Raw genomic sequence first — 17,059 nt, forward strand, 5'->3', positions numbered from 1 at the left:
CAGGACAGGCGAGAACGAGGCACGGTGAGGGGATTAGCGGCAGAGGAGCGGAGGGTGCGGGCTGGACTGCAGAAGGAGAGGAAGGAGGTGAGGTAGGAGGGGGCGAGGTGATGGAAGAACCTCGAAGCCGAGAGTGAGGAGATTTTCTGCCTGATTCGTAGGTTGGCAGGCAACCACTGGAGATTTTTGAGGAGGGCAGTGACAAACCCAGAGTGTTTCTGTACAAAGGTAAACCGGGCAGCAGAGTGAAGTGTAGACAGAAGCGGGGAGAGACAGGAAGATGGGAGATCGGAGAGGAGGCTGATGCAGTAATCCAGTCGGGATAGGATGAGATAGTAAGCGCTTCAAAAATGCCATCGTTATTATTATCATTATTGTTATCGTTATATTGTGCATATGGTGTTACCTCACCATTATTTTGTATTGTTAGCATGTTTTTACGATTCCTACCAAAGCAATTACTAGAGAATTGCAAGTACCTTCATTAATGTACCTTCCTCTTACTGCATCAGCCTCCCCTCTGATCTCCCATGCTCCTGTCTCGCCCCACTTCAATCTATACTTCATGCTGCTGCCCAGATCGTCTCTGTGCAGAAACGCTCTGGGCATGTTACTCCCCTCCTCAAAAGTCTCCAGTGGCTACCAATCAACCTACGCATCAGGCAAAAAGTCCACACTCTCGGCTTCAAGGCTCTCCATCACCTCGCCCTCTCTTACCTCACCTCCCTCCTTTCCTTCTACAGCCCAGCCCGCACCCTCGGCTCCTCTGCCGCTAACCTCCTCACCGTGCCCCGTTCTCGCCTGTCCCACCATCAACCCCTGGCCCACGTCCTCCCCCTGGCCTGGAATGCCCTCCCTCCACACATCCGCCAAGCTAGCTCTCTTCCCTTCCTCCCTTCAAAGCCCTACTGAGAGCTCACCTCCTCCAGGAGGCCTTCCCAGACTGAGCCCCCTCCTTCCTCTCCCCCTCCTCCCCTTCCCCACCCCCCCCGCCTTACCTCCTTACCCTCCCCACAGCACCTGTATATTTGTATATATGTTTGTACATTACTCTATTCATTTATTTATTTTACTTGTACCTATTTACTATTCTATTTATTTTATTTTGTTAATGTGTTTTGTTTTGTTTTCTGTCTTCCCCTTCTAGACTGTGAGCCCGCTGTTGGGTAGGGACCGTCTCTGTATATTGCCAACTTGTACTTCCCAAGCGCTTAGTACAATGCTCTGCACACAGTAAGTGCTCAATAAATACGATTGAATGAATGAATGAATGAATGAGCGAATGAATGGATGAATGAATGAATGAATGAGAGATTGAACCAGCAAGGTAGCGGTTTTGGATGGAGAGGAAAGGGCGGATCTTGACGATGTTGTGGAAGTGAGACCCGCAGGTTTCGGTGGTGGATTGCATGTGTGGGGTGAATGAGAGAGCGGAGTTGAGGATGACTGCAAGGTTGCAGGCTTGTGAGACGGGAAGGACGGTAGTGTCATCTACAGGGACGGGAAAGTCGGGGAGAGGACAGGCTTGAGGAAGGGAAGATAAGGAGCTCAGTCTTGGAAATGTTGTGTTTTAGATGGCGGGCAGACATCCAGGTGGAGATGTCCTGAAGACGGGAGGAGATACGAGCCTCGACGGAGGGAAAGAAAGGAGGAGCGAAGATGTACATTTGGGTGTCATCAGTGTAGAGGTGATAGTTGAAGGTAGCGGGAGAGAATGAGTTCACCAAGGGAGTAAGTGTAGATAGAGTACAGAAGGGGACAAGATATGCTTCTTTACTGGTGTGAATGATGGGTGGAAAGAAAATGCTGTGTTCTCCTGGTTTGTGTGGACGTGTTTGTGGTCAGGGCTTTGGATAAGGACAGACGGGCCTTCATACATTGATGATGAAGATAACGTGTGAAGAAGGCACGTTCTTCTTTGTCTGTGTACTCACGAGGAACCCTTCAACGGTTTCCCATCCTCCTCCCCATCAAACAGAAACTCCTTTCCATCAGCCTTAAGACACCCCACCTCCACCTTACTGCGCTGAACTGCTACTACAACCCCAACAGCACACCGCGCTCCTCTACTGCTGACCTAACTCCTCCATCTCGGCCTGTTCCAGCACACTCCTGACCCCATGCCCACAGCCTTCCTCGGGCCAGAAACTCTCTCCTACTTCATGCCTGACAGTCCTCCATTCTCCCCACCTTCAATAATAATTAATAATAATAATAATAATAATAATAATAATGATAATAATGATGGCATTTATTAAGCACTTACTATGTGCAAAGGACTGTTCTAAGCTCTTCCAAACCCTCTTAAAATCACATCTCCTCCAGAAGGCCTTCCCTGAGCAAGCCCTCGTTAACCCCAGCTGCCCTCTCCTCCGGGTCGACTATGCCCTCGGCTGTGTACCCCTTAAACACTTTGATTCTCTCCCCAGATCCACAGTGCTTGGGTGCGTAACTTTATACTCTACTCATTCCCCTATCTGTTAATTTATTTCAGTGCGCGTCTCCCCGTCAACCCCCGGCCACCGCCTCCCGCCTCCTCCCCTACCCCACTTCGCCCTTTTGCAGACTGAAAGGTCCTTATGGGCAGGGATTGAACCTACCAACTCTTTTGTACTTTCCCAATCGCTTAATCCAGCTTCCCGCTCCTGCATTGCTCATCTTCCTTCTCCTCTTCCTCCTTCTCTTCTGTCTCCACCTCGACTGCATTCACATCCACCTTCTCCTTCCTCCTCCTCCTCCCCCCTCACAACTCCTCTTCCTCCTCCTCTTCTTCTCTTTCTTCACCCCTTTCTCCCCCTTTTCCTCTTCCTGCTTCTCCCGCAGGGCCCAGCTGATGTGCCGAAATCACCCACCACCCATGCAGCAAGTGAATATTATGTTCTGAACTGAGTGCCCAGAGGAAGGAAAATAAAGGTTCTGGGGCAACGGGGCCATTTCCCCCTACCAACCCAGGATGACCTAAACTTCGCCAGGCCTCTGCTCCTGCCCACTTCCAATCCAAAGTCAGCTGGAATTGCACCACAGAACTGCCCACTGCTGACCACCACGCATCCCTCTGTGAGGGCCTCACTGCAATCCAACATTCCACTTCAGGTCGTGCCTGCTCCAGAGTACCTCTCCTGGCCCAGCTTCTCTTCCTCCTCCTCCCTCTCTTCTTCCTTCCCTGCCTCCTCCTCCTTCCTCTCCCACCCCTCAGGGTTCAGGCCCACTTTCTCAGTTGTATACTTCTGGAGGTTTGGACTGTCTCCCTCCTGGTGGGATGTGTGCCAGCACCACTGTCGGTGGGGTCTATGGGTGATATGCAATGGGCAAGGCTGCATGGAGAGAAATCAAGGTTCTGGGCTGGTCCGTCAAATGTGGACCCCCCCCCCCCCCCAATTCAACTGATCCCCCGTGACATCACTACAGGGCCTCCATCCAGACAGGGCCGGAAGCTGTGGCCAGCCTCGGCAGGCAGGGCTGGAGCCTTTTTCTCTGGGGGCCTGGAGGGTGGGGCACAGCTGCAAGGGCTACCGGGTAGTGGCCGTTTTAAAATGACACCACTTCCTCCCATGCTGAGCAGTGGCAACGACCCCCAGGTAGGGAAAGCATCTGATTAGCATTGGCCGAGATCCCTGGAAATGGGGAGGGGGGGCGGGCGAGAGGAGGGGTGGGGTACAGAAGGGATGGGGCTCCCAGGGTGCAGGTGTTGGAGTGGGAGGGGATGGGGGGGGAGGCAGGGTAGCGAGGAGTGTATGGAAGACGGGCTCGAGGGACCCCTTAGCTGACGTCCCCAGTGTGCATTTGAAGTACAGCAAAATGGGTGCCTTTGCGACCCAGAAAGGCCCTCCCTGGGACCTCCTTTAGAAGGACTGGCCCTTCGACGGTGACCGTGAGGATGCCTATGACAAGGATTTAGGGCTGAGAACTCCCAGTACTGTCACTCAAGATCACACAGCGGGCCTGTGGCATAGTCATTATGAGCACCCAGGCCTCCTAACGACTTCCAGCCCTTTGCTCTTTCTACTAAGCCAAACTGCTTCTGCAGGACAATAAACCTGGAAAGGGAATTTCCCAAATAGTAACTATGGCAATCGTTATGAGCTTACTATGTGCCAGGCACTATACCAAGCGCTGGGGTGGATACCAGAGCACATCGGGTTGGAAACAGTCCCTGTCCCACATGGGGCTCAGTCTCAATCCCCATTTTACAGAAAAGGTAACTGAGGCCCAGAGAAGTTTAGTGGCTGGCCCAGGGTCACACAGCAGACAAGGGATGGAGTCGGCATTAGAACTCATGACCTTCTGACTCCCAGGCCCATGCTTTATCCACTATGCCACGCTGCTTCCCAATGGAGGGATAATGTCATATTATACTCACCATGGTCTACTCATTCAATCGTATTTATTGAGGGCTTATTGTGTGCAGAGCACTGTACTAAGTCTATCATGGCACAGGCAACCCCATCAGCTGCTGATGCTGCCAGGAAGCTTTTATTGAACTCTGGAGCCAAGGGGGTGAGGCAGGGACAGAGAGGAGCAAGTACCCTGGGCAGATTTTTTTTTCTTAAAGACTAAGAGCAGGATGAAAAGAACTAATGGAATAAGTGAAGCTTTTAATTCATTCATTCAGTCAATCGTATTTACTGAGTGCTGTGTGCAGAACACTGCACTAAGCGTTTGGGAGAGTAGAATGCAACAATTAACAGACCACACTCCCCACCCACACGAGTTTAGAGTCTACGGGGGAGGGAGACATTAACATAAATAAATTAATTTCACATACATATACGGGTGCTGTGGGGCTGGGAGAGGGGATGAATACACTGAATTAACTGAAGACTCAAAAGCAACATTTATTGTGAACGTCTGAAAATAGTTCCAAACTCAACATACATTACTTGTTTCAGAGAACATCTCACGTGTCTCATAACCGGGACACACACCAATCGGTTTGACAGGAAAGATGTATTTTGTTTCTTCGGACCTTCTCCCGGAACTCCACCATGTTAACTAGGAATCCCTGGAAAACAAAAACTGGACTCTGACTTCAATCTATGCCTTGTACAATCCTCAAAACCTCACACCATTTTAGCTAAAACTAGGTGGAGAAAGACCCCTGCCCTTCCCGGGGTGAATGCAGTAAGATTCAAGAGTCACACACTCTTGGGGTCAAAGAGTCCCAGGGAAAGACAGGTTCAAGAATGTGGAGCCCGTCTAATATTGGAAGTGGTAGCTGTGAATTTCAGTGTACTCAGAGAGAAGCAGCGTGGCTCAGTGGAAAGAGCACGGGTGTTGGAGTCAGAGGTCAGGGGTTCAAATCTCGGCTCCACCAATCGTCAACTGTGTGACTTTGGGCAAGTCACTTAACTTCTTTGGGCCTCAGTTACTTCATCTGCAAAATGGGGGGTAAGACTGTGAGCCCCCCCGTGGGACAGCCAAATCAATCAATCAGTCAATCAATCAATCAATCAATCAATCAATCAATCAATCATATTTATTGAGCACTTACTGTGTGCAGAGCACTGTACTATGCGCTTGGGAAGTACAAGTTGGCAACATATAGAGACAGTCCCTACCCAACAGTGGGCTCACAGTCTAGAAGGGGGAGACGGAGAACAAAACCAAACATATTAACAAAATAAAATAAATAGAATAGATATGTACAAGTTACATAAATAAATGAATAGAGTAATAAATACGTACAAACATATATACATATATACAGGTGCTGTGGGGAAGGGAAGCAGGTAAGACGGTGGGGACGAGGAGGAGAGGAAGGAGGGGGCTCAGTCTGGGAAGGCCTCCTGGAGGAAGTGAGCTCTCAGTAGGGCCTTGAAGGGAGGAAGAGAGCTAGCTCGGCGGATGTGGGGAGGGAGGGCATTCCAGGCCAGGGGGATGACGTGGGCCAGGCGTCGACAGCGGGACAGGCGAGAACGAGGCCCGGGGAGGAGATTAGCGGCAGAGGAGCGGAGGGTGCGGGCTGGGCTGGAGAAGGAGAGAAGGGAGGTGAGGTAGGAGGGGGCGAGGTGATGGACAGCCTTGAAGCTGAGAGCGAGGAGTTTCTGCCTGATGCGCAGATTGATTGGTAGCCACTGGAGATTTTTGAGGAGGGGAGTAACATGCCCAGAGCGTTTCTGGACAAAGACAATCCGGGCAGCAGCATGAAGTATGGATTGAAGTGGGGAGAGACACGAGGATGGGAGATCAGAGCGGAGGCTGATGCAGTAGTCCAGGCGGGATAGGATGAGAGCTTGAACGAGCAGGGTAGTGGTTTGGATGGAGAGCAAAGGGCGGATCTTGGCAATGTTGCGGAGCTGAGACCGGCAGGTCTCTGATCACCTTGTAACCTCCCCAGCGCTTAGAACAGTGCTTTGCACGTGCTAAGTGCTTAATAAATGCCATTACTGTTGTTGTTATTATTATTATTATTATTATTATTATTATCATTATTAGAGTGGTTCTCATAGGAAGCACGCATGCCACTGACCACCTGAAGCACGTAAGGAAACTCCAGGTGGAGTGAGGAAACTAGGGGAGGCATTATACAGCCTGAATGAGTACGCAGGGCCCAGTGAAGGGCTCTAAGTGCGTTCATTCATTCTACATCTTGCTGCTATGGGAAAGGGAAGTCGCTAGAGAGCCTCAATTTTGAAACCCAATACCGTACCTCAGGCTCCCCATGAACCTCAAGCTTTTACTTGTCCAACAGTGCCTTTGGCCTATACTCAGTGCGCCAGCTGAGGACCCTGCCTCTACAATGTAAGCTTGTTGTGGGGCAGGGGATGTGTCCACCAACTCTTTTGCATTGTACTTTGCCAAACGCCTAGTACACTCGGCACACGGTAAGTACTCAATCAACACCACTGATTGATTGACTGACTGCTGGACTGATTGCCACTGATCCTGTTCCATTTGCTCAGAATGTTCTGACTGGCAACAGCCTACCAACTGGCTTCCAGAACAGCAGTGATGTCCTGGCTCTGCACCCTCCACTTGGCCCTCCCCACGATTACCCCACCCACCCCATGCCCTCCCCAAACCCCCACACCAAATCAAAGATGATTGTTCTAACCCTAGCAGCACACAGCCAGAGGCAGTAATGCCTAGGGCCTGCTTAACCATGGGGGGAAATGGGATCTGCATTTTTATTTGTGGCATCAACTAGTCACATTTATTGCACCCTTACGATGGGCAGAGCACCGTACTAAGTGCTTGGGAGAGTACAGTACAACAGAATTAGCAGACACACTGCCTTCCCATAACAAGCTTACAGTCTAGAGGGTATTTAAGTTGACCATGACCACAGCTGGGATGCCGGTGGGGTGCGGGGCGGCGGGGGGGAGGAGTGGGGAAGGGGTTTAAGTGCTTTGTTAAGCACTTACTATATACTCGGCATTGGGGTTGACACAAGACAACCCCAATGTTGACTTAAACAATGAAAAACTTTTTTTTCCCTGAAATCTCTCAAATATATTCGCTTCTGAATCTTTAAGAAATAAATAAATAATTGTAAAAAAAAAATAAAAACTGCTAACTAAAGGTTGGGTACAGCCCCTGTCCCACAGGGGGTTTCCAGTCTTACTCCCTATGTTACAGATGTGGTTACTGAGGCACAGAAGTTAAGTGGCAGAGAAGTTTAAGTGGCTTGCCCAAGATCATACTGCAGACAAGTGTCAGAGCCAACCAGGATTAGAAGCCAGGGCCCCTGATTCCTAAACCTGGGCTTCATCCAATAGGCCACGGTGCTGTCCTTTTTTCCTTTCCTCTCTCTCTTATTTTTTGTTTTGAAACCTATTATGTCAAACGTCGACATGAACTTGGCCACATTCAGGGAAAGGTTTGGGGTCCACCTTTTGCCCAAGCATGGCAAGATCTGTAATCTGCACCAAGGAAAAGTTTAACCTTCAGACAAGAGGTCAAGTTAAATGTCTTTGGACACACAAACCGGTTTGCTGGAATTTGAGCAATCCAGGCGGAGGGACTCCATTAGAGGCCACTGGTTGATAGGGGGAATAGACATTAAACATACTTACATTACTCATCTAGATCTGCAAGTCCCATATCGACCAATGGCCTATAAACTGGGTTTCGTTCATCGTCATATAAAACCACCATGGGCTCAGGTGTCCGAATCTACGGGTGAGAAAACAAAGTCCATGTTTCAGAATTTTGACTATCTTCACAGCACAGCTGGAGTGTGTGGAATGAGCTTTCTTGCTTGCCTCCTCAAAATACACGATGCCTAACAGGCTATAATAGATGTATACTGGGCAGGCCCACAGAGTACAGGTTGGAGCGCCCTGCCCTCAGAGAACTGGAAATTTAATTAGGAAGGCAAGGCCAACATGCAGACACCATAAGTAGAGAAGTAGAGAAGCAGCGTGGCTCAGTGGAAAGAGCCCAGGCTTGGGAGTCAGAGGTCATGGGTCCTAATCCCGGCTCCTCCACATGTCTGCTGTGTGACCTTGGGCAAGGCAGTTAACTTCTCTGAGCCTCAGTTACCTCATCTGTAAAATGGGGATTAAGACTGTGAGCCCCACGTGGGACAAACTGATCACCTTGCATCCCCGCCCCCCCACGACCACCCCAGCGCTTAGAACAGTGCTTCGTACATAGTAAGCGCTTAACAGATGCCCTCATTATTACTACTGTAAATATGGCTGTGTATGTTCAATTTCTCCAATATTCAAGCGGGACAAGAATCAGTTGATAGAGCGTGGTTGGCCGTCTTTCAGAAGAGTGAGTTGTGTGAGCCGAGGAAAGCCCATGGATGGCAGGGGCCTGGAGGTGTGGCCTAAAGCTGGCAATACATGAAGGTGCAGTGAACAGCAAATGCAATGGTATTCATTGAGCACTTGCAGGCTGCAGAGCAATATGTACTCCTAAGTGCTCAGAAACATAAGTGCGCTGTAATGGATGGTGGGGGAGGGCTTGGGAAGGAAGGACAAGAACACTCCGGTCTGTCATAAAGCCTGCTTTCTGGAAAAGGTTTGGGGTACAATGCCCCTGGGGAAATCAGGGAGCAACCTGCATCAGGACAGGATGTGATCTGGTACGGGGGGAAAAGGTCATGCACTGGCAAGGAGCACCAACGGTCATGAGGGGTAAGTTTTCCTCAACATGGGGCTCAGCGAAGAAGAAATTCAGTCCGGTGTGAGAGAAGCACTGATTGTGGTCCTATTTACAGAGGGCCTCCCGATTTTGATACACTTCCCTACGGCAGGCCCTCCATGGGGAATAATGATAATTATGTCAATGATGTAATAACTGTTAAGCACTTACTGTATGCCAAGCACTGTACTTCGCCCTAGGGTAGATAGGAGATCATAACAATCCCTATCCCACACGGGGCTCATAGTCTAAGGGACAGGGAGAACAGTCATTTAATCCCCCTTTACCGGTGAGGAAACAGAGGCACTTACAGTATACTTAAAGTATCTTTCCCAATTTCACAGAGAAGGTGGGAGATGGAGCCAAGGTTAGAACTCAGGTGCCCCAACATCCAGGCCCGGGCTCTTTCTACTGGGCCCCACTGCTTCAATGGGGAATGCGCAGTTCAGCTGCAGCCACACCCTGGCTCACCTGATGTTGTTTCAACACAGATGGGGTTATGTGGAGCTGTTGCAGTGCATCCCGGTTCCCAACTCATCTCCCCAGAGCAGGACGGAACATGCCCAGAGACTGAGCACTGATCTTTGTTCGTTAAGAAATGCTTCAACTCCAGAACATTTCCTTTATTTCCTTATGTCCCATTAGATTTGCTAATCGTTTTTTGTTTTGTTTTGTTTTGGGGTTTTTCTTTCTTTCTTGTAAAGGAAACATGTTCCAGTTCGAAAATTCGATGGCACAACTGTCGTGTCGAGTCTTGACGGCTTCCTACTTGGTTATGAAAACCAGGAACTAGCAACACTCTGGAACTGTTGCCAACTTTCACACCCAAAACGAATTCTTAATTTAAGACAACTACCATAAACTGCTTGAAGATTGGAATGTCAAAATGGGAGGGACAGATCCCATGGGGAAGGGGAAGAGGGGAAACAGAAACACACCAGGAGAAAGAAGACAGTGCCTTGCCCCCAAAGCCAGGCAGGAGAGTCAAGCGCCTTCTCTCCCGCCGGTCAGGAAATCTCAGTGAGTGATACAAATGCATCCCTTCAGGATCAGATTGCAGTTGCCACTTTAACACAGAAAGCTAAGGGGGCATCAAAGTACCACAGGTCACTGACAGAAACACACACACACACAATGCCAATTATGGAATACTGTGTCATTCTGGGAGCTGAACCAAACCCCAGGGTCTTACCAAAGTGAGAGCCTGAAGTCGTTTGCCCTGAAGACGGTCTACCATAGCCCACACTGCTTCCATGCTCCAGCTGGGGCAGTAAGGAATTCTTACTTTTTCTAAATCACTTTTAGGAGGTTTAAACCCAGTTAAAGTAACTTTGACAGCCTGGGCTGGATAGCGCATGAGGCCATCAGGAATCTGACGTAACCTGGAGGAGGCGGGGAAGAAGAAACACAGCAACAACGAACAGCAACAACTCACCAAAAACACTTGTCGAACAGTTAAATCAACACCATCCGTCTAAAACAGAACCTTAAGCTCCTAAATATTTAAAGGCCCTGTAAACTAGAAAATCGTGTAGACAGGAACAAGGGACCGGTGACACGCACTAACTGACCAAAAATTCAAACTTCACAAGGACAATTACTTTACTTACCTGCCTGTTGACAATTTTTGCCGAGTCCCATAGTCAACAAATTGTACCAACACTGCGAGAGGATCAAATTCAGTAGCAGAAATAATTCTTCCTCTATACCACAAGCCATCACTGTATTGTGCCAGGCAAGGCATGTCTGCAACAAAGTGGGGGGTTGAAGGGGAAATGTCAAATTATGCTGCTGTTCTCAACTTTCTGCAGTTCAGAATGTCAAATTATACTGCAGTTCACCTTTCTGCAGAGGTGAGGGCCTCTTTCTGCCAGGTGCCACCTATGCTGAACACCCAAGGCAAAGAGATCCAAAACTATGGCTTGTAAAGAGATAGGGGTTAGGGAAGTCGGTATTTCCTTTATCAACAACACACTGAGCCTTTGGATGTGCAGCACTGAATGAGGAGCTTGGGAACATTAGCAACTGAAAAAGGCATTCCCCGATTAATCTCTACGTTCCCACTGATGTCACCTGACCTGTCACCTGCTGACACCTTAGCACTCATGAATATATTGAATATATTTTCCATAGACTGAGAGACGTGGGCCCATTCAAATCTATTTTTTCACACAACTACGTTTACATTCCTCAATTTATTCCCATTTCTCTCCCACTGCATAGACATTTACTTCTTTTACATTCTGCACCAGGCACAGAGTCCAGTAGCCCCCTCAATATTCGTGGAGTCTGTGTTCACAGTTTTGCTTCCTGACAGCCGAGAATGTATTAATAGAAGATGGGGCTGTGGGTGTGGAGGGCAACCCGTGACCTTTGGGTTATCATTTTAGCGTCAGGAGCCAGAGTGGCGGCAGAGATGTAGGAGAGCTGCGGGCTGCCTCAGCATCCAGGGCCTGAAGGCATTTTTATCCTTGTCATCATCAACATCAACGGTATTTACTGAGCTCTTACTATGTGCAGAACACTGTACAGTGCACTTGGGAGAGTAAAAAACAACAGAGTTGGCAGATATGTGCTCTACCCACAATGAGCTTACAGTCTAGAGGGGGAGGCAAACATTCATATAAACCATTTATAATACCTAAATTTCAAGATGTGTACTTGTCTTTTATCTGGAAGGGGTGGTGGGGGTGGTGAGAGGAGTGATGGAGGAGAAAGGAGGGAGGGAGCAGAATAGGGAGGGCTCACTGAGGCTGAAATGGGACATTTTTAATGCGACTCCTGGGAATATGCAGACTCGTCCCTCCCTTTTTTCCCCTCCCTCCCTCCCTCCTCCCCTCCTTCCCTCCCTCTCTTCCTCTCTCCCTCCCTCCCTCCATCCCTCCTTCCTTTATTCCATCCTCCGTCCCTCCTTCCTACTATCTCTCCCTCCTTCCTTCCTTCCCTTTCCATTCATCTGTCCCTCCTTCCTACCCTCTCTCCCTCCTTCCTTCCCCCCCCTCCACCCTCCTTCTCTCTCTCCCCTGACCATGACTGCCCACCCCAGCCTGAATGCCTATGGTTATGGCTACAGCAGCAGTGGTTCAAAAACCCCACAGGGGCCATCATGGAATCCCAGCTCCAGGAAACTGGGAGAAACTTGCAGGAGGCACCATGGGAGTGGAAACTGTCGGTGGTAACAACAGGCTTCGGAGAGAGATGGGAAGTGAAGGTGGAAGGAGGAAGGTGATGGTGGAAGTACGAGTGATAATGGCACCACCTATAGCCATGCTTTAGGGTATCCTCCTTGCAGTTATAATATAAGGGTGCAGGGGCAGGGGGTGGTCAGTCACCTCTAGGCCCTCTTGAGCCCGGAGCCCGGGGCTATAAACACCGTCGATGTTGATGATGATGAGCCCTGGGTGAAATCCGGCCCCGCTCACAGTCCTGGTGCTAACCCCGGCTGTCTTGTGACCTTTTTGGTCTCCAGTATTAATAACAATAATAATAATAATAATGCCGTTTGTTAAGCACTTATTACGCGCAAAGCACTGTTCTAAGCACTGAGGGTGGGGGGAGATACAAGGTGGTCAGCTTGTCCCACGTGGGGCTCACAGTCTTAATCCCCATTTTACAGATGAGGTAACTGAGGCCCAGAGAAGTTAAGTGACTAGCCCAAAGTCACACGGCTGACAAGTGGCAGAGCCGGGATTAGAACCCATGACCTCTGGCTCCCAAGCCCGTGCTCTTTCCACTGAGCCACGCTGCTTCTCTGTAGCCAGAGCCCTGCCTTGTCTGCGGCTGGCTGGCCACCACCCTCTTCCCCACAGATGGCTGTGAGTCGTAGGCTAAAATTTCCAGTGTCTTAAGTGCGGGTTACCATCAGGCATGGACAGTAATTGTGGTTTCACCTCATTTGCAGGGGTTTCTCTAACAAGGCCCTGGGAATACCGAAGGACGACTGTATTCCCTAGCTAATATCTTACCTCTCCACTTATTACCCTCCCTCTCACGTCACATACGCACTTGGCTCGGTCTCACAAAGTACTTAGTTACTTACCTGTTTCCTCCTCCAGGACTTTTTTACATACCCTTATAGCTCTTTTGCCTCCCTTACTTGCAATTTATTTTAATGTTTGTCTCCCCAACTAGACTGTAAGATCTCTGGAGGCAGGGATCATACCTACTTACTCTATCATTACCCTCCCCAATACTTAGTACACTGCTCTAGTCATAGTAAGTGCTCAATAAAAAACAAGGATTGATTTGATTTATTGCCCCTTACCACCCTACTGCTTAAGTATTTCTACGTTAATTTTTTTTTCCTCTCCATTCTCGCAGAATAATATGCATTCCTTTAGTTTTCATATTCCCATATTCAGAGCTGAGTCTGTGCTGGGAAATAACTCTCTGAGCCTGAAGATTTGGATGTGGAAACCAACAGGCCCTGTCACACCAGGGGTGGTTGGAAAAATCCTGGCGTTATTCTCAGCATCACCGGGGTGAGATGTCTTTGCTTTCCTTTCCTTGGGCTGTATGCCAGGTTGATCTGATACCCAGTTGGGCTGCAGTGCTGGAGATGGTGTTCTGCTGGCAACCCTCATACGGGTTTCCTATCTGCTGGCCTACTCTACCCTTCTGAAGGGCCCACCGTCAGAGTGGCCCTTTCCAGGTGAATTCTGCTCTGGAGGCCTGGGACACTTTTAGAGGACCCTAGGGCACTCGAAGATCACAAAGAGACACCGTGCGATGTTGGGCAGCCTTGACGACTTCTGCTCTGCGCACACAGCGCACAGTTCTCTTAAGAAGGGGATCTTAAAGGTGTTAAGGATGAGTTTTGCCTCAGCATATTCACAGTGATCCTAAGTGTGACCCTACGGCAAAAGCTGCTGGGAACAAGAGGCATAAAACCTTTGAAATGTATGCTCAGGCCAAAACAGTGAACATAATCTAACCTTGGCTTCACTGACACCGTTCTCTCCTGTTCTCTTCCTACCTCTCAGGCTCTTCGTTCTCAGGCTTTCTCACTGGCTCCCCACTTGCTGCCCACCCTCTAGCTCTGGGGATCCCTCAAGACTAGATTCTGGGTCTTCTATTCTCCACCTCCGCCCACTCCCTTGGAGAACGCTTTCACTCCCAGCGAGTCCACTGCCATCTCTATGGAGGCGGTTGCTAACTCTACCTCTCTAGCCTTTCCTCCTGCTTTCAGGACACTTCTACTTGAAGGTCCTGCTGACTCTTCAAATGTAACATGTCCAAAAAGAACTCCTTATATTCCCACCCAAACCTTGTCCTCCCCCTGACTTTGCTACCACTTTAGACAACACCACCCTCCTCCCTGCCTCACAAGCCCGCAATCTTGACACTATCCTTGACTCATCCCCCTCATTCCAGCCTGCACGTTCACTCTGTCACCAAATCCTGTTATTTCTATCTTCCCAACATCTCTAAAATGTACCCTTTCCTCTGCTACCTTGACGATTTGAGCACTTACCCCATTCTCCTGAACTACTGTATTAGTAGCCTCCTCTCTGACCTCCCTGCCCTCTGCCTCTTCTTTCTCCAGTCCATACTTCACTCTGCTTCCACAGGTCATTTTTCCACCAAGAAGTTCAGTCCACATCTCCCCACTCTTCAAACACCTCCAATGGTTGCCCATCCATCTCTGCAACCAACAGAAACTCCCCACTAAACACATCACTCCATCCTCTACCCTCTCCTACCTTCCCTGGATGATTTCTTACTGCAACCCAATCAGCACACTCGGGCTCCCCCAACCCTAACCTTCATTCTGTACCTGGATCTCATCTCTCCTGCCTTAGAAACCTTGTCCAGATCCTTCTTCTGGCCTGGAATTCCCTGTCCCTCCATAACTATCAAACCATCACTCTCCTCACTTTCAAAGCTCTCCTAAAATCACATTTCTTATTCCAGGAGGCCTTGCCTGCCTAACCCCTTTCTTCCTCTTCCCTTCTCCCCCTCTGCTCTGCCCATGCACTAGGGTCCGCACCCCTCAAGCCCGTGATAGTCATCCCTCCCACAGCACTTCTGTTCAGATCCTCACCCCCAGACATTTTCCCTATCTGCAGTTCTTTTGCATGTCTACCTCTCACTCTAACCCTGTGCATTTTGTGGGCGGGGATCACATCTGTCAACTCTACTGAGTGGGAACTCAATAAATACCACCGACTATTGGATTTTTAAAATACCTGTCTTAAAATCAGTCAGAAAAGGAAGAGATGATGCACTCCGATTACAGTGCTGCAGTCCTTCTTCCAGGCTCTCAGGTTCAGAGTTCCAGCTGATTTTTCTCTCATCTGCGCCTTGGCTGTGGCTTGAACTGTCTCCTTGTTCAGGACAAACGTAAACCTAGACCAAAAGGAGAAATATTTTAACCCAAAGGACAAAGCGGCAACCGAACCAATCGTCCCCTTATACTGCATTCTGAAGAAACCCCTCTCCACCAGATGCAGAGCATTTCAGGCCCCAGAAATCAGCTGCCATGGAAGCTGACCCTATTTCAAAGCTGCAGGCACTCGAATTCCTTGCGCTCCTCCACGCCACAGACCCTGTCGTTGAATCCAATGTACTGAAAAGCTGGGGCGGTAGCTTTGTCTGGGGGAGTGGTTGGATTCTGGGGCCCCTATTGTCTTAGCCTGTCGTCGATCTTTATGCAGGCCAGGGATGGAGGTGAGAGGGTCTCAATTTGTAACAAGGAACAGCAAGTGACTGTGGAATTGGGTGCAAGACAACAAGGTCCTCATTAGAATAGAGCCTCATTCAGGGGGGTTCAGCTTTCTGTGCTGAGATCCTTGCAACCTGTCCTCTGTCCTCCCCATGACTTTCCCATCACTGTAGATGGCACCACTATCCTTCCTGTCTCACAAGCCCTTGGCCTTGGTGTCATCCTTGACTCCTTTCTCTCATTCAACCCTCACATTCAATCCACCACTAAATCCTGTCAGTCCTATCATCACAACATCGCTAATATCTGCCCGTTCCTCTCCATCCAAACTGCTACATGGCTGATACAGTCACTCATTCTATCCAGCCTGGATTACTGCATCAGCCTCCTTGTTGACCTCCCAACCTCCTGTCTCTCCCCACTCCAGTCCACACTTCACGCTGCTGCCCACATCACTTTTCTTAAAGCAGGTTTAGGACATGTCACCCTGCCCCTCAAAAAAGTCCAGTGGTTGCCCATCCACCTCTGCATCACACAAAAACTGCTCACCGTTAGCTTTAAGGCACTCCACCACCTGGTCTCCCTCCTATCTCACCTGGCTACTCCCATTGACACTTTGCTCCGTTTGTGCTAACCTTCTCACTGTGCCTCCAACTCGCCGCCAACCCGTCGCCCAAGCCCTGCCTCTGGCCTGGAATGCCCTCCCTCCACAGATCTGACAGACTAATACTCTGCCCTCCTTCGAAGTCTTACTGAAGGCACATCTCTTGCAAGAGGCCCTCCCAGGCTAAGCCCCTGCTTCCTCTTCTCCCTCTCCATTCTGCATCGCCCTGACTTGCTCCCTTTGCTCTCCGCCCCCACTCCTAGTCCCCTAGCACTTATGTACATATCTGCAATTTTACTTATTTTTACTGATATATTTCTCCCCACACCTAGACCGTAAGCTCGTTGTGGGCAGGGAATGTGATGGTTTATTGTTGTATTGTACTCTCCCAAGAGCTTAGTACCATGCTCTGCATGCAGTTAGTGCTCAATAAATAGGACTGAATGACTGAATGAATGAACCTGGAGAAGCAGCCTAGAATGGAGAAGCAGCATGGCCTAGTGCAAAGACCGTGGGCCTGGGAGTCAGAGGCCTTGGGTGCTAATTCCAGCTTTGCCAACTGCCTGCTCAGTGAACCTGGGCGAGAAACTTAACTTCTCTATACCTCGGTTCCTTCATCTGTAAAATGGGGACTAAATCTTGCTCCCTTCAACCGTACACTGTGAGCCCCATCCCAGGCAAGGACTTTGTCCAACCTA

The 17,059-nt window shown here is 49.4% G+C and overlaps 1 protein-coding gene across 1 annotated transcript in view; it reads right to left on the minus strand.

The window, feature by feature from the left end:
• Positions 1 to 4,810: 4,810 nt before the first annotated feature.
• Positions 4,811 to 17,059, minus strand: part of LOC119921748 (RING finger protein 17-like) — a 71,711-nt gene continuing 59,462 nt past the window's right edge. The window contains exons 14-18 of the mRNA XM_038741807.1: positions 15,282 to 15,441; positions 10,704 to 10,839; positions 10,286 to 10,475; positions 8,016 to 8,115; positions 4,811 to 5,002 (exon numbers count right to left, since the gene is read on the minus strand). Coding sequence (XP_038597735.1) covers positions 8,017 to 8,115; positions 10,286 to 10,475; positions 10,704 to 10,839; positions 15,282 to 15,441 — 585 coding nt within the window. The 3' untranslated portion in view covers positions 4,811 to 5,002; position 8,016. The remainder of the gene's footprint in view (positions 5,003 to 8,015; positions 8,116 to 10,285; positions 10,476 to 10,703; positions 10,840 to 15,281; positions 15,442 to 17,059) is intronic.

Source organism: Tachyglossus aculeatus, assembly GCF_015852505.1.
Source record: "Tachyglossus aculeatus isolate mTacAcu1 chromosome Y4 unlocalized genomic scaffold, mTacAcu1.pri scaffold_167_arrow_ctg1, whole genome shotgun sequence".
In the NCBI taxonomy this organism is placed as follows: domain Eukaryota; kingdom Metazoa; phylum Chordata; class Mammalia; order Monotremata; family Tachyglossidae; genus Tachyglossus; species Tachyglossus aculeatus.